We start from the raw sequence: 26,827 nt of genomic DNA on the forward strand, positions 1-26,827 counted from the left end.
GAGAAGAGCAGTTTAAGGTTGCTTTCACACTATGAAGTTCACCTGTTAATAAACATATGTTTGAAAAATAATTATTAACGCCCGTTAAACGACCCCATTCAAGTCAATGTTTTTTTTTTGTTTTTGTTTACCCGTTATCACCCATTATAGCCCGTCATGCCTAACGGTCGTTAGTTGTGACGGGAGAAATAACGTGACATGCACTAATTTTTTGCCCGTCACAAAAAACGGGTAAATTAACAGACGTTATTTTTAACATTGAAGTCTATGGCAAACGGATGAGCCTTTATGTCATCCGTTTGCGCCCTGTTTTAAAATATCCGTTATTACTTCTGAACATGCTCAGAAGAGTTGACATCAGCAGACTCCTGCAGTGCTGAGGGACTACTACTACTCCCATCATGGAACAGACTTGTTTCCATGATGGGAGTAGTAATTCCCCACTGCCGGAGTCTGCCTGGGGAGGTTACATTAGTGTTTGTACTACTACCCCATCATGGAACAGACTCTGTTCCATGATGGGGGTTGTAGTACAGGGGCTGAGGGATTGATCGCACCGGGCCTCACTTCTGACACCCGATGCGATACATATGCAGCCGCCACTCTATGAATCAATAGTATATCTGGCAGCATCTTCGGCCGGGCGGCTGCTGGATGTGCTGCTGACAGATATCACATATAGCGCTGCACAAATCCGCTATATGTGACCAGTATACAGATATACTATTCATTCATAGAGCGGCGGCTGCATATGTATATAGAAGCGCTGTGGGGGGCAGATAACGCTATTTGTCTGCCCCCCACAGCACATCTATATACATATGCAGCCGCCAGCGCTATGAATGAATAGTATATCTATCAGGATCATCTGGCCGGCGGCTGCTGGATGCATTCTGATATACCATTCACATATAGCGCTGCAATGGAAAATTAAGACAAATGTGCCGGCGGGGTCACATTATGCGCTGGCGGGGGGTATAGATGTATACATATAAATGCGCTGGCGGGGGTCATATTTAAATGTGCTGGCGGGGGTCATATTTTTATTAATGTGCTGGGGTGCTAGATATATAGCGCTCTATGCCCCCCCCCCCCCCACAACACTTTTAATATACATATGTCCCCTCACATTTTCCATTTTAAAAACCCAGCTGGGATCCCTGAACGGCTCCTCAGTACCAGGCATTCAGGGCTCCCAGCGGGGAATTTAAAAATGTAAGTTAAAAATACATTGTGTACATCGCAGGGTTGCGGAGCATGACGCCCGCTCCCCTGCTTAATAACTTCTGATCAGATCGGGTGTCAGAAGTGAGACCCAGTGCGATCAATCCCTCAGCCCCTGTACTACAACCCCCATCATGGAACCGACTCTGTTCCATGATGGGGGTAGTACAAACACTAATGTAACCTTCCCAGCCAATACCAACAATTAACCCGCAGGAACATGGCTTACATCTAAACCCTCTGGGACATTCCCGTGCGGTGCGTGTATCGCTTGGCCTCATGTGGCTAAACGGAATGGGGTTGTCAGTTCCAACACAGGACAGATTTCACTTCTAGGGAATTCGCTAATTGCAGATCAAAAGGCCTGATGGACTATGTGGGGAAGACCCTGAGGGAGCTCAGACGGTGAGTGGGTGAGCACCTGGGCGACATTCGCTATAGTAGGAATACTTCCATATCCAAACATATGCATGAACATCATGGGGGCGAGTACACTGGTCTTAAGTTTTTTGTTTTGGAAATTGTGCGTCCGTCCCCTCGAAAGGGGAATTTTGATAAGATTCTGTTGCAGAAAGAACTATAATGGATATTTCGGGTGATGTCATTTGCCCCACACGGTCTTAATGAGGCATTGGCCTTTAACTGTTTTATTTGATCTCCTAAGGTTGATTCCATAGGAAATTTCCTATTGTAGTGGTGCCTTATTTTGTCATCTATTTTGGAGAGCTGTCTTTTGTTAGACTTAGTTATAAGGGTCTCCGATCACTATTATGTTCCAGTCCTGGTTTCATCTGCACATGATGTGTCATATATATGGTAGCAGTATAGCTTCATCGATTGCTGACCATATTTATCATTATATATCATTTTTGCCCCATGTATTATGTTCTCTGTGTGTTGGAATCAATATATATTTATCTATCTTCAGCTTAATTAATCCTCATGACCAGCCCTATAATTTGTTTAGAATGAGGGATTAGTGTTATTATAGCCCCGCGGTTTATCTATTTTACCGTTATGGGGCGTGCTATGAGTAAATACCAATCCCATCTATCACTGGCCTGATACCAACAGCGAGGATTGTGCGCCGCTCTGATTGGCTATAATATAAGCCTATTACAAGTCTGCGTACCTGGTTTCCCTAGTTACCAACAGCAGACAAATCAGCGATTACTGGAAGTGATGTAGGGGTCACTTCCGGCAGTTGATACGTACGCTGGAGGACGCTGTATGTATGCGGTCCAGCTATGACCAATAGGGAAGAAGGAGTCGTGTCATTAGACCGGCGCGCGAACATCCAGATATGTTCATAAAGCGTTGTATCGCCGCCACCCCCAGCTGGACCATGAGTACAGGAGCTCCGGTGGATCGAGCCTGATCGGTTATATCTCTCTCTCCTGATGATCCGTAACCTGGAGAAACGCGTTGAGAGCGATTGAATATCTAGATGCATCCTTTGCTCACTTGAGTATCCACCTTATTTATCCTACTATTTGCTACTGCTAATAATTGCATAACTAATTCAGAATGAGATGGTATATGTGTCTTTAAGTTGATCTATAGTTTTGTGGCATGGCTGTCCTTTGTATGTACAATTATTGTGCCCTGATTGGGGGAATCCTGGAGATGACAATATGGTCTCGTAGTATCAGCATATCTAAGAAGTATGATTGTCTCTGTATATCTGAGAATGATGATAATTTCTGCTGTTTGGTGCCTGGTGAATATTGATAAGGATATCATCTAGGTTGTAATTAACGGTTTCATTGTAAAGGCATTATACACTGGTACCATCTCTACAGTAGCAATATATGATAGGGTCATAGGATATTATAGGACAGGATATTATCTTAAGTATCTGTGATTGAATAGTGGGATTACACTGCATATAAATATATCTTCCTATCCCTAGTGATATCTGCCTACTACTTTCCTAATAAATCTAGGACATCCCTCTGTACATATATTACATTATTAGCAATAGGGATATGTCCGGGTAGAGAGCTAGTAATCATATTAGCAAGTGAGGTAGTGTTTACTTAGGGGAAGAGTAGCAGTGTAGGGGAGGTTCCAGAGCGGGACCGTCCTTATTAGGACGACAATTCCGCCTAGGTACTAGTGTAGATCTAGGAATAGGGATTATCAGGTCCCTGCCCCCCTCCCACTCTGTTGTCCCACCCCGAGCCACTACCTGAGCCATTGGGGTTAGGGTGCAATAGAATACTCTACCGTGGTACTCTTGTATGTATTTATTATTTGACTTTTTTGGTCTGTTCATCATTCAGCACGCACTGTGTTGTATGCTTTATCAGTCGTACTGTATCTGGGAGCTGGCTGCTCCAGAGTGTCGTTTGCTGTATTTTTTGTTTGTGTGGCTCTTGGAGCAACTTTTTGAAATCTGAATGATTTCTTTTTAGGGGCACGTAATAAAGTATGATTTTAGGTCCTTTTCTGTGAATTAACCTTCCCAGCCACCAGCAGACTCCTGCACCCGGGGAACTACTACTCCGTTCATGAAAACAAGTCTGTTCCATGATGGGAGTAGTAGTAGTCATGGCTGTTGGAGTCTGTAGATAGTGGTTTTAAAACCTCTGGATGTTATAACGGGGCTTAACGGATGAATATGCCCGTTATTTGGACAGACATTATTCAGCCGTTGGCATTCGTTAATTCACCCGTTATTAAACGTCCGTTAACAATACATTATAACAGCCATTTATTAACGGGTGAACTTTATAGTGTGAAAGCAGCCTAACAGTGTGAAAGCAGCCTAACTTTAACGGAGCGGTAGCACACCTACATAACCAAAACCTCATACACGGTCTATGGGACTGATAGCGATACCAGCCAATGTGCTTGGCTACCTCCTTCAGCACCAATGGCAGTGAATGGAGCTGTGGTTACACAGGCCTATTACTTCTCCATTCACACCATACAAAAGAACTGCTGTTTTATTTTTCTTTTCCAAGTTTTCATAAAACGAGAGAAAAATTGGTATAATTGGAATCGTACTGACTAGAGATGAGTGAAGTTACAGTACTTCGATTCTGCACGAACCTCGTAGCTCGGCGGTTGCTGACTTTTAGCCTGCATAAATTAGTTCAGCTTTCAAGTGTTCCGGTGGGCTGGAAAAGGTGGATAAAGTCCAAGGAGACTCTCCTAGGACTGTATCACTTATTCCAGCCCACCGGAGCACCTGAAAGCTGAACTAATTAATGCAGGCTAAAAGTCAGCAACTGCCGAGCTGCGAGGTTCGTGCAGAATCAAATTACTGTTACTTCGCTCATCTCTAGTATTGACCAATAGAATAAAAGTATGCATGTCAGTTTTACTGTATTGTGAACTCTGAAAAAATATTCCATATTTTTTCAATTTTGTCCTACATATATTTTTTTATGGCTTTATATGATAAAATAAATTCAATAAAAAGTGAAACCTGTGGCACAAAAGTAAGCCCTAATACAACTTTGTTAGTAGAATTTTTTTTATTTTTTTATTTTTTAAATAAATTCCCATATGGGTCTTTTATAAGCAATGATCAGATTGCTAATACTAAACAATGCTATGCTATTGCCTAGGATTCCTGACTGTGATCGGCGCTCTGCTGTTTGTCTGCTTTAGGCAGACTTTATAAGCAGATCGCTGATTGGCCAGCACAGACTGTTGCGATCATTGTAGGGGGTTTTGGGAGCACAACTTCTGTCAGAAACCTCTTAAGGGCTTGTTCACACGAGCGGATCTACAGCGTATTTTATGCTGCGGATCCGCCGACGATGGACCCCTACAGTGTGCCTGCTTGGAGCAGCAATCCGACGCTATGAGACACTGCTATGTGCGAGTCGCAGCGCGCATGCACAGTATACTCGCACACATCGCGGCTGCTCTCGGCCTAGCTCAGGTAGCAGGGGGAGCTGCCGTGATGTGTGCGAGTACACAGCGCATGACTGACATCTCTGTGATTGCTGACATCGGCCATTCATTGTGAGTGTGGGCTGCTGATAGTGATAGTGTTTGAAGTGAGCACAGGTAAAAAGAAGTACAGTACCACACTATACAGCAATAGGATCGGGGGATGTGTGCAGGCTTTGCTTATGTGGAAGAACTATGGCGACAGAAAGAAAACGTATCCTATATAGGGTGCAAGTCTCAGTCTATGGTTTCTGTGACTAAGAGAGAGAAATAAAAAAATGGGGAAGAGTTAAAGATGCAACTATATGGTAGGTCCAAGGTCTGCCAGCCAGAGCCTGTTAATTTAGTGTTAGTTTAGTGATGGAAATCAGAATTTAAATAGTTCAATCTGTTGTAGAAGCCATTTTGTATTCATCAGTATCATTATACTGGCTTTCTGCTCTGGCTACTATGGGGACTTTTGTGATAAGGTGTATGAATTATCCTGACAACCCTTCATGTCTGGCAGCTGTTTGTCTTTGCTGTTCTTCTGATGTGTTTACTGAGAATCCTAATGCTTGTCAGTAATTGTTAATTACTAATGTTTTGCGCATTTTATTTCTTGAATGTTTAGCATTATCGCTATGTTGGGAGGTCCGGTCATTACAGAGGAACATATGTGGCTAGTGAAGCTCCTCTTCTGGTTAACCAAGTAGCCCTTGTGGATCCTGAGGACAGGTGTGTTGCCTGTTTTTCTTACTAATAGCCTTTTGTATTATCAGTCTCTACAACCAGAATGATCTAATAACAGATGTGATAGTGATCCGATCGACATAAGCTGGTAATGATCCTGTTGTCATTACTTCATGTACGTTCAACTTAAAAAGTTGTAGTTCTCTTTAAAGGGGTTCTCCGGTGCTTAGACATCTTATCCCCTATCCAAAAGAATAGGGGATAAGATGCCTGATCGCGGGAGTCCCGCTGCTGGGGACCCCCTTGATCTTGCACGCGGCAACCCGTTTGTAATCAGTCCCCGGAGCGTGTTCGCTCCGAGACTGATTACCGGCAACCACAGGGCGGGCGGCGTGTGACGTCACGCCCCCGTGGGATGTCATGCTCCGCCCCTCAATGCAAGCCTACGGGAGGGGGTGTGACAGCTATCACGCCCCCTCCCGTAGGCTTGCATTGAGGGGTGGAGGCTTGACGTCACACGCTATCGGCCCTGTGGTCGCCGGTAATCAGACCAGGAGCGAACATGCTCCAGGGACTGATTACAAACTGGGTGCCGCGTGCAAGATCACGGGGGTCCCCGCGATCAGGCATAAGATGTCTAAGCACCGGAGTACCCCTTTAAGAAGTGTTTTCTTCAATAGTGTGAAGAAAACCCTGGCAGCACTCTACACAGGATGAATCAAAGGTGTGCATTTATTTGCCCACATGCTCCCTTTTGAATTGCCGATGTCCCTGACCATGTAATCTAATAAACGCCAACCTGAGAATTATCCTGTGTTGAGTGCCACCATTGTTTTCTTCACTCCATTGAGGTAATTGTTCGAGTGACTTTCTTGCATCTATTATATCTGGCTTAGCAACAAGCTTCATGGAAGTTGTCTAGTGTGCAGTGCTTGGTGATACACAAAGGCATGTACAGAATGGAACTGGTGAGTTTTGCCGACTATTCTGTTTCTTAAGTAAATTAAAATAGTTTAATACCACTAGAAAGGTTATACGGGAAATGAAATTATTGAATAATGAATTTTTTTTAAATCAAAACCTGTTGTAGGATAAATCTAGGTAAGTCATGTAAGAAACAGTTTAGGAAAATATAAAGGGAAAGGGGGTGACCTGATGAAAGTAATACTTAACCCCTTAAGGACCAGGCCAATTTTCACTGTAGGACCAGAGTGTTTTTTGCACATCTGACCACTGTCACTTTAACCCCTTAAGGACCGGAGGTTTTTCCGTTTTTGCATTTTCGTTTTTTGCTCCTTGCCTTTAAAAAATCATAACTCTTTCAAATTTACACCTAAAAATCCATATGATGGCTTATTTTTTGCGCCACCAATTCTACTTTGTAATGACGTCAGTCATTTTGCCCAAAAATCTATGGTGAAGCGGGAAAAAAAATCATTGTGCGACAAAATTGAAAAAAAAAAACGCTGTTTTGTAACTTTTGGGGGCTTCCGTTTCTACGTAGTACATTTTTCGGTAAAAATGACACCTGATATGTATTCTGTAGGTCCATACGATTAAAATGATACCCTACTTATATAGGTTTGATTTTGTCGGACTTCTGGAAAAAATCATAACTACATGCAGGAAAATTAATACGTTTAAAATTGTCATCTTCTGACCCCTATAACTTTTTTATTTTTCCGTGTATGGGGCGGTATGAGGGCTCATTTTTTGCGCCGTGATCTGAAGTTTTTAACGGTACCATTTTTGCATTGATAGGACTTATTGATCACTTTTTATTCATTTTTAAATGATATAAAAAGTGACCAAAAATGCACTATTTTGGACTTTGGAATTTTTTTGCGCGCACGCCATTGACCGAGCGGTTTAATTAATGATATATTTTTATAATTCGGACATTTCCGCACGCGGTGATACCACATATGTTTATTTTTATTTTTATTTACACTGTGTTTTTTTTTTTATTGGAAAAGGGGGGTGATTCAAACTTTTAATAGGGGAGGAGTTAAATGATCTTTATTCACTTTTTTTTTTCACTTTTTTTTTGCAGTGTTATAGGTCCCATAGGGACCTATAACACTGCACACACTGATCTTCTATGTTGATCACTGGTTTCTCATAAGAAACCAGTGATCAACGATTCTGCCGGATGACTGCTCATGCCTGGATCTCAGGCACTGAGCAGTCATTCGGCGATCGGACAGCGAGGAGGCAGGTAGGGGCCCTCCCGCTGTCCTGTCAGCTGTTCGGGATGCCGCGATTTCACCGCGGCTATCCCGAACAGCCCACTGAGCTAGCCGGGATGCTTTCGGTTTCACTTTAGACGCGGCGTTCAACTTTGAACGCCGCGTCTAAAGGGTTAATAGCGCGCGGCACAGCGATCAATGCCGCGCGCTATTAGCCACGGGTCCCGGCCGTTGTTAGAGGCCGGGCCCGACCCGCTATGACGCGGGGCCACGCCGTGGCCCCGCGTTATAGATCGGGAGTGGACACATGACGTTCCAGTACGTCATGTGTCCTTAAGGGGTTAAGCATTAATTACTCTGGAATGCTTTTACCTTTCATTCTAATTCCGAGTTCGTTTTTTAGTGACATATTCTACTTTATGTTAGTGGTAAAATTTTGTCGATACTTGCATCATGTCTTGGTGAAAAGTTCCAAAATTTGATGAAAAAATTGAAAATGTAGCATTTTCTAAATTTGAAGCTCTCTGCTTGTAAGGAAAATAGACATTCCAATTAAATTATATTTTGATTCATAAATACAATGGGGGATATTTATCAAAGTTGTCTATGTCCCGCATCAATATAGACCAAACTACAGAGGGTTAGTCTGGTCTATTGTGCACCTAATTTATCAAATGGCGCACAGCTCTTGATAAATTCTGTGCACAGACTGCATGATCTATGCTTTAGTCTATATTTAAACCTGCTCCAACATGGTCTGACATTTCGGCGTACTTTCAGCCTATGCGACTTGTCGCTGAAAAGTCGCTTTTGATAAATTTAGCACCAATGCATTTTCCAATGCATTTCAGTCTAAAATAGACTTGCATGCATCATGTTCTAAAAATCCTCTAGAGCAAAAGTCGCAGAAAAGTCGCACATATTTAGACTGCGACTTTCTGTGCAACAAATTTAGACAAGAAAAACCAGTCTAAATCCTTTGATAAATCTCCCCCAATATGTCTACTTTATGTTTGCATCATAAAGTTGACATGTTTTTACTTTTGGAAGACATCAGAGGGCTTCAAAGTTCTGCAGCAATTTTCAAATTGTTCACAACATTTTCAAAATCGGAATTTTTCATGCGCCAGTTCAGGTTTAAAGTGGATTTGAAGGGCCTTCCTATTAGAAATACCCCACAAATGACCCCATTATAAAAACTGCACCCCTCAAAGTATTCAAAATGACATTCAGTAAGTGTGTTAACCCTTTAGATATTTCACAGGAATAACAGCAAAATAAAGGAGAAAATTCAAAATCTTCATTTTATACACTCGCATGTTCTTGTAAAACCAGTTTTTGAATTTTTACAAGAGTTAAAAGGAGACAAATCCTCTAAAAATTATTTGTAACCCAATTTCTCTCGAGTAAGGAAATACCTCATTGTCAAGTGTTCGGCGGGCGCTGTAGAGGGCTCAGAATGGAAGGATTTTGGAGATTGAGTTTTTCTGAAATGGTTTTTGGGGGGCATGTCACATTTAGAAAGCCCCTATGGTGCCAGAACAGCAGAAACCCCCCACATGGCATACCATTTTGGAAACTACACCCCTCAAGGCACGTAACAAGGGGTCCAGTGAGCCTAACACCCCACAGGTGTTTGATGATTTTTCGCTAAAGTCGGATGTGTAAATGAAGAAAACATTTTTTTTCACTAAAGTGCAGTTTTCCCCCCAAATTTACAATTTTTATAAAGGGTAATGGGAGAAAATGCCCCCCAAAATTTGTAACCCCTTCTCTTCTGAGTATGGAAACACCCCATGTTAGGACGTAAAATGCTCTGCGGGCCAATTACAATGCTCAGAAGAGAACGAGTCACTTATGTCTTTTTGAAAGCAAATTTTGCTGAAATGGTTTTTGGGGGGCATGTCGCATTTAGGAAGCCCCTATGGTGCCAGAACAGCAAAAAGGAAAAAAAAAACACATGGCATACTATTTTGGAAACTACACCCCTCAAGGATCGTAACAAGGGGTACAATGAGCCTTAACACTTCACAGGTATTTCACAATTTTTTTTTAAAGTCTGATATGTAAATGAAGAGAAACATTTTTTTTTCACTAAAATGCAGTTTTTTCCCCAAATTTGACATTTTCACAAGGGGTAATAGGAGAAAACTACCCCCAAAATTTGTAACACCATTTCTTCTGAGTATGGAAATACCCCATGTGTGGACAACAAGTGCTCTGCTGGCGCACTACAATGCACAGAAGAGAAGGAGCGCCAATGAGCTTTTGAAAAGGGAATTTGTTTGGAATGGAAGTCTGGGGCCATGTGCGTTTACAAAGCCCCCCGTGTTGCCAGAACAGTGGACCCCCCCCACATGTGACCCCATTTTGGAAACTACACCCCTAACAGAATTTAATAAGGGGTGCAGTGAGTATTTACACTCCACTGGCGTTTGACAGATCTTTGGAACAGTGGGCTGAGCAAATGCAAAATTACATTTTTCATTTTCACGGACCACTGTTCCAGAAAACTGTCAGACACCTGTGGGGCATAAATGCTCACTGTACCCCTTATTACATTACATGAGGTGGGTAGTTTCCAAAATGGGGTCACAATTGGGGGGTTCCTTGTTCTGGCACTATGGGGGCTTTGTAAACACACGTGGCCTTCATTTCCAGACACATTTTCTATTCAAAATCCCAATGGCGCTCCTTCTCCTCTGAACATTGTAGTTCGCCCGCAGAGCACTTTACATCCACATATGGGGTATCTATATACTCAGAAGAAATGGGGTTACAAATTTTGGGGGGCTTTTTTCCTATTGTTCCGTTTGAAAATGAAAAATTTAGGGTAACACCAGCATTTTAGTGAATTTTTTTTATTTATTTTTTTTATTTTCCCATCCAACTTTAATGAAAATTCGTCAAACACATGTTTGGTGTTAAGGCTCACTATACCCCTTGTTACATTCCGTGAGTGGTGTAGTTTCCAAAATGGGATCACATGTGGGTATTTATTTTTTTGCGTTTGTCAGAACCGCTGTAAAATCAGCCACCCCTGTGCAAATCACCAATTTAGGCCACAGATGTACATAGTGCGCTCTCACTCCTGAGCCTTGTTGTGCGCTCACAGAGCATTTTATGCCCACATATGGGGTATTTCTGTACTCAGGAGAAACTGCGTTACACATTTTGGGGGTCTTTTTTCCTTTTACCTCTTGTGAAAATAAAAAGTAAAGGGCAACACCAGCATGTTAGTGTAAAAAAAAAAAAAAAAAATACACAGGCTGGTGTAGCCCCCAACTTTTCCTTTTCATAAGGGATAAAAGGAGAAAAAGCCACCCAAATTTGTAGTGCAATTTCTCCCGAGTACAGAAATACCCCATATGTGGCACTATACTGTTGCCTTGAAATACGACAGGGCTCCGAAGTGAGAGAGCAGCATGCGCATTCGAGGACTAAGTTAAGGATTGCATAGGGGTGGACATAGGGGTATTCTCCGCCAGTGATTCCCAAACAGGGTGCCTCCAGCTGTTGCTAAATTTCCAGCATGCCTGGACAGTCAGTGGCTGTCCAGAAATGCTGGGAGTTGTTGTTTTGCAACAGCTGAAGACTCAGTTTTGAAAACACTGCTGTACAATACGTTTTTCATTTTTATTGGGGGGGGGGGGCAATGTAAGGGGGTGTATATGTAGTGTTTTACCCTTTTATTTTGTGTTTGTGTAGTGTTTTAAGGGTACATTCACACTGGCGGAGGTTTACAGTGAATTTACCACTAGGAGTTTGCCTCAGCGAAAAATTTGCCGCAGCTCATACATGAAGCAGGAAACTTACTGTAAGCCCGCCCGTGTGAATGTACCCTGTACATTCACATGGGGGGCAATCCTCCAGCTGTTTCAAAACTACAACTCCCAGCATGCACTGACAGACCGCGCATGCTGGGAGTTGTACTTTTGCAACAGCTGGAGGCACACTGGTTGGAAAACCTTCAGTTAGAGTCTGTTACCTAACTCAGTATTTTCCAACCAGTGTGCCTCCAGCTGTTGCAAAACTACAACTCCCAGCATGTACTGATCGCCGAAGTGCATGCTGTGAGATGTAGTTATGCAACAGCTGGAGGTACGCAACGACAACTCCCAGCATGCCGAGACAACTGTTTGGGCATGCTGGGATTCACCACTGCACAGTCATTTCCAAACTGTGGACCACCAGATGTTGCAAAACTACAAATCCCAGCATGCCCAGACAGCAAACTGCTATGTGGGCATTCTGATAGTTGTACTTTTGCAAGATCTAGAGGGCCACAGTTCACTACACAGTGATCTCCAGCTGTTACAAAACTACAAATCTCAGCATGACAGCTGTCTGGGCATGCTGGGAGTTGTAGTTTTGCAACATCTGGAGGGCTGCAAGCTAGGGACTACTGTATAGCGGTCTCAGACTGGAGCCCTCCTAGATGTTGCTAAGCAACTTACCGGCTTCCGTTGGATCCAGGGAGCCAGCCGCACAACATGCTGCCCGCGCTGAACTCCGACACCAATCGTCGCCCACAGCCTCGCACGCAGGGTAAGTGGACGTCTGTGCCCGGTCCCCTTCGTTTCCCCATCCTGCTCCGCCTATTGTGGGTGGGCAGAACGGGGAAAACGAAAGTTAACCCCCCCCCTGCCCCCAATCTGCTATTGGATGTAGTTTCTAGATGCCCAATTGAAGGGATAGGAGGGGTGGCACCCCTGCCACCTCAGTCCTATCCCATCAGGGGGATCGTGGGTGTCATGGACAACCGCAATCCCCCTTATTTTCCGGGTCACCATAGACCCATAATGACCCGGAATCGCGCAAATCACAAGTGTGAATTCACTTGCGATTTGCGCCGATCGCCGACATCGGGGGGTCTGATGACCCCCCTGGGCATTTGTGCGGGGTGCCTGCTGATAGATATCAGCAGTCACCCCGGTCCGGTCCCAGCCCGGCGCGCGGCGGGGACCGAAATTCCCACGGGCGTACAGGTACGCCCTTGATCCTTAAGTACCAGGGAGCAAAGGCGTACCTGCACGCCCTTGGTCCTTAACAGGTTAAAGAAGTCCCATGCCCGATCAGTACAGAAAAACGTATCCCCTATCTGCAGGATAAGGGGATAAGTTTTAAATCGCAGGGGGTCCGAGTTCTGCGGTTTTTGAACCACATTCATAGGTACACTTTATGGTAGATTGGGTAATATGATTGTTTGTTACCCCCCACAATTCAATTAATCACTTTACTGATATGAACTTTGCAAAGCTAGATGGCAACTTAAAGTGTGTGTTCACAAATTCTTGAAGTCTAGATAGCAAAATGATGGAGCTCGAGATCTTGATACTGGAGAAACACACTAATGTAAGTTGGTGTCACTGAGACATGACTCCTCACATGACTGGGTTGTCAGTCTGCAGGGGTGAGCAGGAAAGTAATATTTCTGTATGTAAGTTGTATGAAGGTCAGTGTGAAAAATGCAATAGTGGGTGATTGTTGTGAGAATGTGAAATCCTTGTGAGTAGAATTACAAAAGGGAGGTAAATACTAGGAAAAATGTTGGTGTTATTTATGGACCCCCCCCAACATCACAGAGATAGATGATCAGCTGAACAAACAAATAGAGTGGGTTGCCTGGGTGGGTACAGCAGTAATAAGTGGGGGGAAATATTACATTGATTTCAAAATTGTTTACAAATAAAAATCTGAAAATGTGATGAGTGCGTATATATTTACCGCCTTTACTGTAAAACCCTTAATGGGGATGCCCCGCTGGCTTTTTCCGGCCACCTCTGGTCTCGGCTGGAGGTGGACAGGAAAGCTAAAAGCAGCTAAAGCAGTGAAGTTACACAATTTGGGTGACTCTTGTTGACTTTAATGGGAGTTTAACCCTGCAGGCTACTCGGAGAGTTATGTAAATGGCACAGTTGCTGCAGATTTCATGCCTGTACAGCTGTCATGTGATAGCCACATCTACCACATCCCAAAGGTGCTCTATTGGATCTGGTGACTTTCGAGGCCATTGGAGAATGGTATACTCATTTGGGGAGATTTATCAAAACCTATGCTGAGGAAAAGTTGTCCATAGCATCCAATCAGATTGCTTCAGTAAGCTGATTGGTTGCTATGGGCAACTGGGCAACTTTTCCTCTGCACAGGTTTTGATAAATCTTCCTCATAATCAGAAACAATACTCTGAAAGGCTGTCATGTTTAAACAATGCTTAATTGGCACAAAGAGGCACGAAGTGTGCCAAGAAAATGTCCTCTACACAATTAATTGACCACCACCAGCCTGAACTGTTGATACAAGGCAGGATGGAGTCAGGACTCATTAGATCAGACAATGTTCTTTCAGACTTCCCATTGTCCAGTTTTGGTGAGCCAGTTCTAATTCTAGCCTTGATTTGCTGTTCGTAGCTGACAGGAGTGGTACTCAGTGTAGTCTTTTTCTGCTGTAGCCCATCTGCTTCAAGGGTAGAAACGTTGTGCATTTAGAGATGGTATTCTGCACATCTGGGTTGTAATGAGTGGTTCTGATACTGTTGCCTTTCAGTCATCCCGAACTAGTTTGCTCATTCACTTGACATCAACAAAATCTGACTCAAAAAATCAGTTATCAAACGTGTTATTCTCACATGTCAAAATTTCCGCTTTGAGGCTGCAAAATCTCAGGATTCTTACAGGTTCCTCACAGCCTTAGCCTGCAGACTGAGTTACACTTTGTTTTAAAGCCCATTAAAGGGGTACTCCGTCCCTAAGACATCTTATTCCCTATCCCAAAGGATTGGGGATAAGATTTCTGATCAAGGAGGTCCCGCAACTGAGGACCCCCGCTATCTCTCATGCAGCACCCCCCTCGGAGTCTGCCGGGTCCCGACTCTGTCCCCGTGTGACGTCACACCCCCTCCCATAGACTTGCAGGGGTGGGTCGTTATGTCACACGGGGCGAAGACGTGACATCTCGATACGCCTGTCCCGTGGTCGTAACGATTCAGACTCTGAGCCTCCAGCGTTGTGTGGAGCTCACACAGGTGGGTGCTGCATGCAAGATAGCGGAGGTCCCCAGCAAGAAGACATCTTATCCCCTATCCTTTGGATAAGGGATAAGATGTCTTAGGGCCGGAGAACCTCTTTAACCAGATGTCATTAGCACCTGTGATGATTTTGGTTGCACTGAAAACTTGACTGGCCAGGAAGGGAAAATGAAGTTCCACTACCAATCTGCTTTTCATTCCATTAAATTATAGGCATGAAAATATCCTTTATAAAAGTCCTCAGCAGCTGTAATCTCATAGGGATTCATCTATTCCTAGATTCCTCATATCTTACCCAGCTTTCCCTGGATGTGATATGCGTTTCCTGAAACCTCAATGCTACATATGACAGGTACCTTTGGGAAAATATAGCAATACCCGACCACCATTCCTATCATTGTTACACTATAGTAGAAAAAAAACGACAGAAACAAGCTAGCAACTATAAAGTGATGCACTCCAAGAATAACGGTATATGCATATAAAAGGTATCTTTGTTCACAAATTTGGACATACAAAGAAGAGAGCGTACAGACAATTAAAACCATTTAAAAACACACAATAATCTGGCAGAGGAGTGTAGTTCTGCAACGCCCACCCCGTACTAGGGATAGTAACCCAAAAAAAGATAAAAGCTGTCCTAGACAAAAAACAATGTTGTAGCAAAAATTTAAACATGCGGGCCCCACAAGTTGTCAAACAAAAACAGACCTATGCCCAAATATGCCCATCAACACAGCAAGATGCCTAGATAGTCTATTTAGTGTATACATTCAATAGTTACAATGTATGAGGAAAAACACCACATAATAATACTCAAATGACCACAAAGGAATATAAGGTGCTGACTGATTCAAATAAGTGAAGGTGTGTGTGTGTATGTATATATATATATATATATATATATATATATATATATATATATACACACACATACATACATACATACATACATACAGTGGTCCCTCAAGTTACAATATTAAAGGGGTACTCCGGTGAAAACATTTTTTCTTTTAAATCAACTGGTGGCAGAAAGTTAAACATATTTGTAAATTACTTCTATTAAAAAATCTTAATCCCTCCAGTACTTATTAGCTGCTGAATGCTACAGAGGAAATTCCTTTCTTTTTGGAACACTGATGACATCACGAACACTGTGCTCTCTGCTGACATCTCTGTCCATTTTAGCAACCATGCATAGCAGATGCATGCTAAGGGCAGCATGGTGGCTCAGTGGTTAGCACTGCTGCCTTTCAGTGCTGGGGACTTGGGTTCAAAGCCCAGTAAGAACAACAATAAATAAAACGTTATTATTATTATAATAACGTCAGCAGAGAGAACTGTGGTCGTGATGTCATCAGAGAGCATTCCAAAAAGAAAAGAATTTCCTCTGTAGTATTCAGCAGCTAATAAGTACAGGAAGGATTAAGATTTTTTTAATAGAAGTAATTTACAAATATGTTTAACTTTCTACCATCAGTTGATTTAAAAGAAAAAAAGGTTTTCACCGGAATACCCCTTTAATTGGTTCTGGGATGACCATTGTATGTTGAAACCATTGTATGCTGAGACCAGAACTCTATGGAAACCTGGTAATAGGTTCTAAAGGCACTAAATGTCATCCAAAAATAGGAAAAAGTGAGAATTAAAGAAAAATAAGTAGATAAGTAATATAGATAAAGCAAGTCCTTCCATGTAAAAGTAAGAAAGAAATGCTGAGAGCTGTAATCACTGTCTATGTCAGTGTTTCCCAAGCAGGGAGCCTCCAGCTGTTGCAAAACTACAACTCCCAGCATGCCCGGACAGCCAAAGGCTGTCCGGGCATGCTGGGAGTTGCAGTTTTGCAACAGCTGGGGGCACCCTGCTTGGGAAACACTGGTCTATGTAGAGGACAGGAGCTTTTTCAGGGTCCTGTACAGTACACAGTGTCCTAAAAAAGTAACATGGAGTCGCCCTCACCTGGTGTCCAAAGGAGCAGGTAACCCTGGTACAGGTAAAGTGTACAGAACATGTAATACCTCCCTGTACTGTAGGGTGGCGCTACCAGACACCAGTCAGTGCATGCACTTGAGTAATACAGGTGTTTACCAGTGAATGCCCATTCTGATTGGTCGGTTCTTCCAGCCATTGACACGTTTCGCAGATCTGGACTGTCTGTAGCATTGTATGTCGAGTCAGGTTTCAACTTACGATGGTCCAGAAAAGACCATTGTATGTTGAAACTATTGTATGTTGAGGCCATTGTAAGTTGAGGGATCACTGTATATGTGTGTGTGCTACAGGCCTGTAAAGTGCATGTGCAGAGAAATAGCCGTTTGGGACACAGAGTATGTCTGTATGGATGCCGGGACTGCCTACATCTCTTGTATGGGGAAAAGCTAACCCCACGCGTTCCACCTCCAGCAAGGAGTCACTGTTATTATATTGTTACAATATATACAGTGCCTTGCACAAGTATTTACCCCCTTGGACTTTTTGACCATTTTGCTACTGTTACAAACTGGAATTCAAATAGCTTTAAATAGACTTTTTTTTTTTTTTTTTTTTTTTTTTTTAACCATTGGATCACCAACATGCACAGTGCTTTGAAAGTGCAAAATTCCTTTTTTTGTGACCATAAACATTAAACAATAATGAGAACAATGAAGTTGACATCTGTTGGATACTTAAATATTCACTCCCTGAGTTCATACTTTGGATAACCCATCTTTTGCTGCAATTACAGATGTTGGTCCTTGATGCATGTCTCTACCTGCTTTGCACATCTAGAGATGAAAATGTTAGTCCATTGTTCTGGAAACCGTCTGTAAACAGCAATTAATATGTTTTAATATATACAGTCATAGCCGTAAATGTTGGCACATTTTTTTCAAGAAAATGAACTATTTCTCACAGAAAAGGATTGCAGTAACACATGTTTTGCTATACACATGTTTATTCCCTTTTGTGTATTGGAATGTGACACCAAACTCCAAAAATGAGCTGGACAAAATTATTGTCACCCTTGACTTAATATTTGGTTGCACACCCTTCGTAAAAAATAACTGAAATCAGTTGATTCCTATAACCATCAATAAGCTTCTTCCACCTCTCAGCCGGAATGTTGGACCACTCTTCCTTTGCTAACTGCTCCAGGTCTCTCTTATTGGAAGGCGCCTTTTCCCATCAGCAATTTTAAGATCTTTCCACAGGTGTTCAATGGGATTTAGATCTGTACTCATTGCTGGCCACTTCAGAACTCTCCAGTGCTTTGTTGCCATCTATTTCTCGGTGCTTTTTGACATATGGTTGGGGTCATTGTCCTGCTGGAAGACCCAAGATCTCGGACGCAAACCCATCTTTCTGACACTGGGCTGTACAATGTGACCCAATATCCGTTATTAATCCTCCGATTTCATGTTGCCTTGCACACATTCAAGGTACCCAGTGCCAGAGGCAGCAAAGCATCATTGACCCTCCACCACATTTCACTGTAGGTACTGTGTTCTTTTCTTTGTAGGACTCATTCCGTTTTTGGTAAACAGTAGAATGATGTTCTTTACCAAAAAGCTCTATCTTGGTCTCATCTGTCCACAAGATGGTTTCCCAGGAGGATTTTAGCTTACTCAAGTTCATTTTGGCAAAATGTAGTCTTGCTTTTTTTTTTTATATGTCTGTATCAGCAGTGGGGTCCTCCTGGGTCTCCTGCCATAGTGTTTTACTTCATTTAAATGTCAATGGATAGTTTGCGCTGACACTGATGCTCCCTGAGCCTGCAGGACAGCTTGAATAGCTTTGGAACTTGTTTGGGGCTGCTTATCTACCATCCGTACTATCCTGCGTTGACACCTTTCATCAATTTTTCTCTTCCGGCTACACCCAGGGCAATTAGCTACAATGCCATGGGTTGCAGACTAACTTCTTGATGATGTTGCGCACTATGGACGAAGGCAAATCTAGATTTCTGGAGATGGACTTGAAATCTTGAGATTGTCGATATTTTTCCACAATTTTGGTTCTCATGTCCTCAGACAGTTCTCTTCTCCTCTTTCTGTTGTCCATGCTTAGTGTGGCACAAACGGACACACAATGCAAAGACTAAGTGAACTTCTCTCCTTTTTATTTGATTTCTGGTGTGATTTTTATATTTACCACACCTGTTACTTGCCCTAGGTGAGTTTAAAGGAGCATCACATGCTTGAAACAATCTTATTTTTCCACAATTTTGAAAGGGTGCCAATAATTTTGTCCAGCCCATTTTTGGAGTTTGGTGACATCATGTCCAATTTGCTTTTTTTCCTCCCCTTTTTTTTTTTCTTAGTTCCAATACACACAAAGGAAATAAACGTGTATAGCAAAACATGTGTTACTGCAATCCTTTCTGTGAGAAATACTTACATTTCAGGGGTGCCAACATTTACGTCCATGACTGTAAATGTAAAAAAAGCAAAAAAAAAAAAAAAGATTATAAAGTCATCAAGGTACAGCGCTTGCAGAACTAAAACCTAAAGACCTAAAAACTGTGATTTACAGAGGTGCACGTAAAATAAAAATAAAAAACACCACCGAGACCCTTATTAGGGAAGGCCATCAACTACAAAACACCAGTGCCAAAAAGGCACAAAAAGCCAGTTTTTAATAAAACGTCACTTTTATTTGATGTGTATTAAGATTGCCGTGAATTAAAAATACCTATATTGTCACAGTCTTATAAAGTTCATAAGTAGAGACAGTGTGAAAAGTATTGGGAAAATTATTTAACACCCAATACTAAGGCCAATGCCTCCAACACTGTAATATATTATATATTATTATTAGTATATATTATTTTAGCCCAAGGCTGTAGTCCATTAGGCTATAAACCATGACAACAATGAAATTTTAAAAGCAAACAGACACTGCCACCTAACTAGTTTCACTCATATACATGAGCTTCATCAGAGGTGCAGGCAAGTGACAGCTGTCACGCCCCCTCCTATAGGCTTGCATTGAGGGGCGGAGTGTGACGTCACACGCCGCCAGCCCTGTGTCGCCGGTAATCAGACCCGGAGCGAACACGCTCTGGGGACTGATTTTAACTAGGGTGCTGCGTGCAAGATCATGGGGGACCCCCACGATCAGGCATCTTATCCCCTATCCTTTGGATAGGGTATAAGTTGTCTAAGCGCCGGAGTACCCCTTTAAATAAAATTTTGTCTCTGCTCATACTGATAGGACTGGTGGGTTAAGGCTTTTCATTTTTTTTAGTTGCCTAATAAAAATTTGGATTTTATCTATTTTAGATAGTGGATGTGAAATCTAGGGTTCTTCTAATCGCTTAGCGATCAATTGTTCATTGAAGTTGTAGTTAAAGGGGTATTCCGGGCAAAAACATCTTATCCCCTATCGAAAGGATATGGGATAATATGTCTGATCGCGGGGAGCTCGCCTCTGGGACACCCCCGCGATCTCCCTGCAGCAGCCCGCAAAGAATGCGGGCTGCTGCAGGGAGATCGCGGGGGGTCCCAGCGGCAGATGTTTTTGCCTGGAATACCCCTTTAAAGGGGTTATGCGATGCCCTGCCTTTCGGAGCTCCGCTCTCAGCATCCGGAAGTTCATTACTCCGAACGCTGTGTGCGGGCTTCCGTGTTCGCGCCCGGCCCCTCGTGATGTCACGCCCGGCCCCTCAACGAAAGTCTATGTGAAGGGGGCGCGACCGCTGTCACGCCCCCTTTCCATAGACTTTGGTTGAGGGAATGGGCGTGACATCACGAGGGGGCGGCCGCGAACACGGAAGCCCGCACACAGCGTTCGGAGTAATGAACTTCCGGATGCTGCGAGCGGAGCTCCGAAAGGCAGGGCAGCGCACAACCCCTTTAATAATCCTCGATCCATAGGTCCAGTATTGTGTGAAGGACCTAGGGTGCTGCTAGACTCGAAAACAGGCCTAAAAAATAACAGAGCACCCTGTGGTTATGTCCCTCAAGGAATTTATATAGGGGCGTAGTTATATTTTACGGTAGTATCCCATATTTGATCGTAAACTGCTTTTTGGGATATGATAGAGCTAAAAAGGGGTGGAGCACCATTTTGCATATTTAGCACAAATTTTTCTGGAATGTTTATTGGCAGCTTTGTGCCTCACAACTTTGCTACTCTTAAAGAGTACCTGTCATCATCTAAACTTTCCCTGATCCCCCTCCCCATCTGTCCCTTACTCTAACTATGCCTATCCCTGTGTTTATTGAGGTTTAAAACGCTGTGGAAATACCTTTTTTTATCCCTCTTCATTAGCTCAGGAGCACTGTCTTTCTGAGGGGTGGAAGGAGGCGGGTCCCGGCAGGCATGATGTCACATGAAGCCTGGCCGGGACTCTGCTTCTTCCAGTCTTCCTGTATGCTGCTCTCCCTCTGCAGCAGTATTTCCCAACCAGGGTACCTCCAGCTGTTGCAAAACTACAACTCCCAGCATGCCCAGACAGCCAACAGCTGTCCGGGCATGCTGAGAGTTGTAGTTTTGCAACAGCTGGAGGCACCCTGGTTGGGAAACACTGCTCTGCAGTGTGCATACAGACTAAGTACAGGGGAGGGGCGGCAGCCTCTATCTCTCTCTCTCTCCTGTGTCTCTCTGCACTAAAAAGTCAATGCTGAGAACGAGGGGCGGTGGGAGCAATTACAGAGGCAGTGATTAAGATGAATGTCGGGGGGGGGGGGGGGTGCACAGAGCAGGGAGTGCAGTGAGATAATACAATGTATAAGATAACGTGTGGTGAGGGGAAGGGAGAACACAGAGCAGGGGGGAGGGGGAGGTGACTGGCTGTTATATGAGAGGCATGTGCAAGCTTGTAGCTCACAGGCTGGGAGCGAGTCCTGAGCTGAGAGTACTGAACTTCCGGTGAAAGGACCAGAGCCCTTTCAGCATTAGTCCTAAAAACTGTACACTTACTATGAAAAGAATAGGAAGCTGCCTGCAGACCAGGCATAGAAGAGAGACCCCTAGTGCCCAAAAGTATAAAATGAAAAAACTGGTATAAATATTAATATTTTTTAATGAAGATATATTACAGTATCTCTTCATTAATGATTATGAACAACATATTAAAAGTTTTTGTTGATGACAGGTACTCTTTAAGGGTGTGGGGTTTGTTTTTACACAGTGCTATTTATGGTAAAACTGACACATTAGGGGTTATTTACTACCGTGTTCCCAATTCACGGTCACACGTTTCGACACCATAAAATCCCAATAACCCAACCAACTCTCCATGTTACTCAGAAAACCTGAAAAAGGGGTGTGGCCACTAGGGAAAGAACTTGTAATTGAATTATCTCTCAATAAGTATGTTCTTATAGAAATTCATTTTGCTTTCCAGGAAGCCAACAGAGGTGGAATGGCGATACACAGAAGATGGTGAGCGTGTGCGAGTGTCATTACGAACCGGCCGGATCATTCCTAAACCTGTTTTTCAGAGAAGAGATGGGATTATCCCTGAGCAGTGGACAGGTTAGAGAATCTCAAATGAATCTTCTTTATTAAGTATACAACATATTGAACTATTTTATGCAATATTGGGCCTATCTATAGGATTGTGTGCAGTTTGCAGGAAGCTCTGACTTGCAAACGATATTAGTTGTAGGGGATAAATGCAGCCACCTAACAGGAGACCAACATTCAAAGTTCTCGAACGGTAACCGTCTTGGACCTAAGAATTCTCAGGGAATTCATTTTAACCATTTCTCTTTTGGCACACTGAAGCTTAGATCTGTGATATTTAGAGTAAAACCCAGAAATAGATTTTTTTCGACTTGTTTGAGAAACCTGTGTCTGCAAGAAGTGCTATAAGTTTGTCTCTATGAGCCACTGTCTTTACAACCTGTGGAAAATTGGAAAACCAGGAGCTCATCTATATCAATGAGGACCATGATGACCAACTTTGGCATTATGGGACAAAGGTGGAACAAGCCGGGCCCTCGGTAAAGCTGGAAAAGATGAGCTGTATGTTTTCTTGCTTGTGCACTGACAGGCATATTTGGCATGTAGGCACACTTGAAGAAACGAGATGAGTACTGGATAGCCACACTCTTAGACCCTCTGTATAATGCCAGAATGGGGAGGCTAAATAGGATTTTTATTGGGAGAAGCTGGTCATGGCTTTCAAGCAACTAACGCTTGCTGCATGGGGGTCCACTCTCCGGTCCCCACTGACAGTCCACTTCCTCTGCCAGCATTACCCCTGCAAGAGGCAGGAGCAGCGGTATCTTCATGTTGGAGTACATGATGACAACGTTTTTGCCTCCTGTATTCCACCCTGACATGAATCACTTAAGAGGTGCCCTTTCTCTGACAGATACTATAAGCCCAGACCCCATGGACTACTGGGTCGCCTGATTTAGACCATTGGCCAGAACTTGGCCAGTTTTCCAGGGGTGTTTTGTTTTTTGTCCACCCTCCAGTGTAGCATCAGAGAGAGTGCTTAATGTGGCCGGCAGCTTCACCCCTAAGCGAAAAGATGGTCTGCCAGCAACTTGGGAAAATCTGTGACGTATTCATTTCACAGAATAAAACCTGTTGCTGCTACCAAATATGGATAATTTTTCAAATGCTTTGAAAAAGCCATTGCATTTTACGATACCTCTGTGTACATTTTACCACTGGCAGACATCTGCCAACAAACTTTGACTTAGACATAAAACCACTTTAACTCCTTCAGGACATGGCGTACCTGTACCTATAGCGTGTGGCACCGATCGTTGCGCTATTAACCCTTTAGACGTGGCGATCAAAGTTGATCGCCGCATCTAAAAATGAAAGTAAACTCTTCCCGGCACCACAGTCGATGTCCCGATCGGCTAGGATGTGAGTGGAGACCCCCTTACCTTGCTCCGTCACGTCCAATCGGCCTTTGATTGCTCCAAGCCTGAGCTACAGGCTTGAGCAATCGAGCCCCTATCTCGCTGATCCATGCAAAGCTATGGCTTTGCAGGGATCAGGGTAAAAGATCAGTGTGTGCAGTGTTATAGCCCCCCTATGGGAGCTATAACACTGCAAAAAAAAACAAAAAAAGTTAACGAAGGTCATTCAACCCCTTCCCTAATAAAAGTTTGAATCACCCCCTTTTCCCATAAAAAAAACTGTGTAAATAAAAATAAACATGTGGTATCGCCGCGTGTGGAAATGTCCGAACTATAAAAATATATCATTAATTAAACCGCATGGTCAATGGCGCAAAAAAATTCCAAAGTTCAACATAGCATATTGGTCGCTTTTTATATAATGAAAAAATTAAAAGCGATCAAAAAGTCCGATCAATGCATAAATGGTACCGATAAAAAAATCAGAACACAGCACAAAAAATTAGCCCTCATACCGCCTGTGCGCGGAAAAATAAAAAAGAATTTTGTAACGTATAAATTTTCCTGCATGTAGTTATGATTTTTTTCCGAAGTACGACAAAATCCAACCTATATGAGTAGGGTATCATTTTAACCGTATGGACTTACAGAATAAAGAGAAGGTGTTATTTTTACCGAAAAATGCACTGTGTAGAAATGGAAGCCCCCAAAATTTACAAAATTAGATTTTTTCTTCAATTTTGTCACACAATGAATTTTTTTTCCTTTTCACCGTGGATTTTTTTGGTAAAATGACTAATTTCACTGCAAAGTAGAATTGGTGGCGCAAAAAATAAGCCATCATATGGAATTTTATGTGCAAAATTGAAAGCTTTATGATTTTTAGAAGGTGATGAGGAAAGAATTAAAATGCAAAAACGGAAAAACCCTCAGTCCTTAAGGGGTTAAAGCTACTTGAATATGTTCCTAGGTAACCCTTATACATGGCTTTAAAGCTTTCAGGCAGTGTTTGAGGCTTATTTCATTGCTCATTTTCAGTATTTATCTAACTTCTTTACCCCATGGTTTGGGTTATATTTTTATCTAACAATTATCATGTAGCATAGGACGTGTTCATTCATATACCTGACATTTTGTGGGAAGTGACATACTGAGCAGAAGTCACATTGTTGCAGTACAGTTATCTATATGGTACTATTGTATTATGAAACAGTGTGGCTCAATGTTGGACCCACAAAGGTACACTCACTACAACAGACATTGCTATTTTCAGTTGTGTTTAACTAAAGTGATCTGTTCAACATAACTCCGGTACTTATGTTCATGGGATCTGTACACAATATAAATTATGCACAAAGATGAAGAAAATCCATGTATGAGTAAGGCCAGCACCTGGCCGAAACGCGTCACATCCTGTCCTGTACCTGTGATCCATGTAACTTTGTGTGAATAAAGACAGCTATTAGATCTACAAATGAGCTGGATTTTCTTCATCTTTGTTCATTTAAGTTGGGAATAGTCCATTCCCTTTCCGTGCTCAATTCCGTTGGCTTCGGGGGAGAGCTGATCTACACATCTATCTTTATACAATAAAAATTACCACAGCAAAGAAAAAAAAAACTGAAAATGTAGCCAGCACCTAAACCCAATACATGGGTGCACGCTGCTGTGGCAAGTACAAAACATGTAAAAAAAGAAAATGGCAGCAGCACACTTGGTCAACAAAATGGAGGCTCTTAGCGCACTTTTTGATCAAAACGTGTCCCCCATCCACCACGCGGAGGTGGCCTCTTATCGGATGGGTCCCTAAACACTCACCTACCTCAGGCTGGGTGACATGTTGGATCCACTAACGATCCAAACCACCTCCTGTGAAAATAGGGGAGGGGATGCACGGCTACAGAGGGAGCCACTCCCCCCAAATTTGCACAGCAAAGAAAAAAAAAACTGAAAATGTAGCCAGCACCTAAACCCAATACACGGGTGCACGCTGCTGTGGCAAGTACAAAACATGTAAAAAAAGAAAATGGCAGCAGCACACTTGGTCAACAAAATGGAGGCTCTTAGCGCACTTTTTGATCAAAACGTGTCCCCCATCCACCACGCGGAGGTGGCCTCTTATCGGATGGGTCCCTAAACACTCACCTACCTCAGGCTGGGTGACATGTTGGATCCACTAACGATCCAAACCACCTCCTGTGAAAATAGGGGAGGGGATGCACGGCTACAGAGGGAGCCACTCCCCCCAAATTTGCACAGCAAAGAAAAAAAAAACTGAAAATATAGCCAGCACCTAAACCCAATACACGGGTGCACGCTGCTGTGGCAAGTACAAAACATGTAAAAAAAGAAAATGGCAGCAGCACACTTGGTCAACAAAATGGAGGCTCTTAGCGCACTTTTTGATCAAAACGTGTCCCCCATCCACCACGCGGAGGTGGCCTCTTATCGGATGGGTCCCTAAACACTCACCTACCTCAGGCTGGGTGACATGTTGGATCCACTAACGATCCAAACCACCTCCTGTGAAAATAGGGGAGGGGATGCACGGCTACAGAGGGAGCCACTCCCCCCAAATTTGCACAGCAAAGAAAAAAAAAACTGAAAATGTAGCCAGCACCTAAACCCAATACACGGGTGCACGCTGCTGTGGCAAGTACAAAACATGTAAAAAAAGAAAATGGCAGCAGCACACTTGGTCAACAAAATGGAGGCTCTTAGCGCACTTTTTGATCAAAACGTGTCCCCCATCCACCACGCGGAGGTGGCCTCTTATCGGATGGGTCCCTAAACACTCACCTACCTACAAGAGCTGTGCAGCCCTGGTATTGTTTGAGCTTGCACGCACATGTTGTAGTGGTAAGGACGCTACAAACATATAAGTGCTCTGTAGCCAAGGTACATTTCTGGTCTGCACACTCCCACATTAGAGGTTATACGGTAGGACATTATCCATCCTGTGGAATTGGACTCATGTAGGCACACTGTGTGCACTT

The 26,827-nt window shown here is 43.1% G+C and overlaps 1 protein-coding gene across 2 annotated transcripts in view; it reads left to right on the forward strand.

Annotated features, from left to right (window-relative positions):
- The window catches only part of MRPL24 (mitochondrial ribosomal protein L24), a 65,164-nt gene that overhangs the window by 22,989 nt on the left and 15,348 nt on the right, over positions 1-26,827 (forward strand). For both annotated transcript variants that reach the window (XM_056546415.1, XM_056546414.1), the window contains exons 4-5: positions 5,747-5,850; positions 22,352-22,482. In XM_056546415.1, the coding sequence (XP_056402390.1) occupies positions 5,747-5,850; positions 22,352-22,482 (235 nt within the window). The remainder of the gene's footprint in view (positions 1-5,746; positions 5,851-22,351; positions 22,483-26,827) is intronic.

The sequence above is a fragment of the Hyla sarda genome, chromosome 11 (genome assembly GCF_029499605.1).
Source record: "Hyla sarda isolate aHylSar1 chromosome 11, aHylSar1.hap1, whole genome shotgun sequence".
Lineage (NCBI taxonomy): Eukaryota > Metazoa > Chordata > Amphibia > Anura > Hylidae > Hyla > Hyla sarda.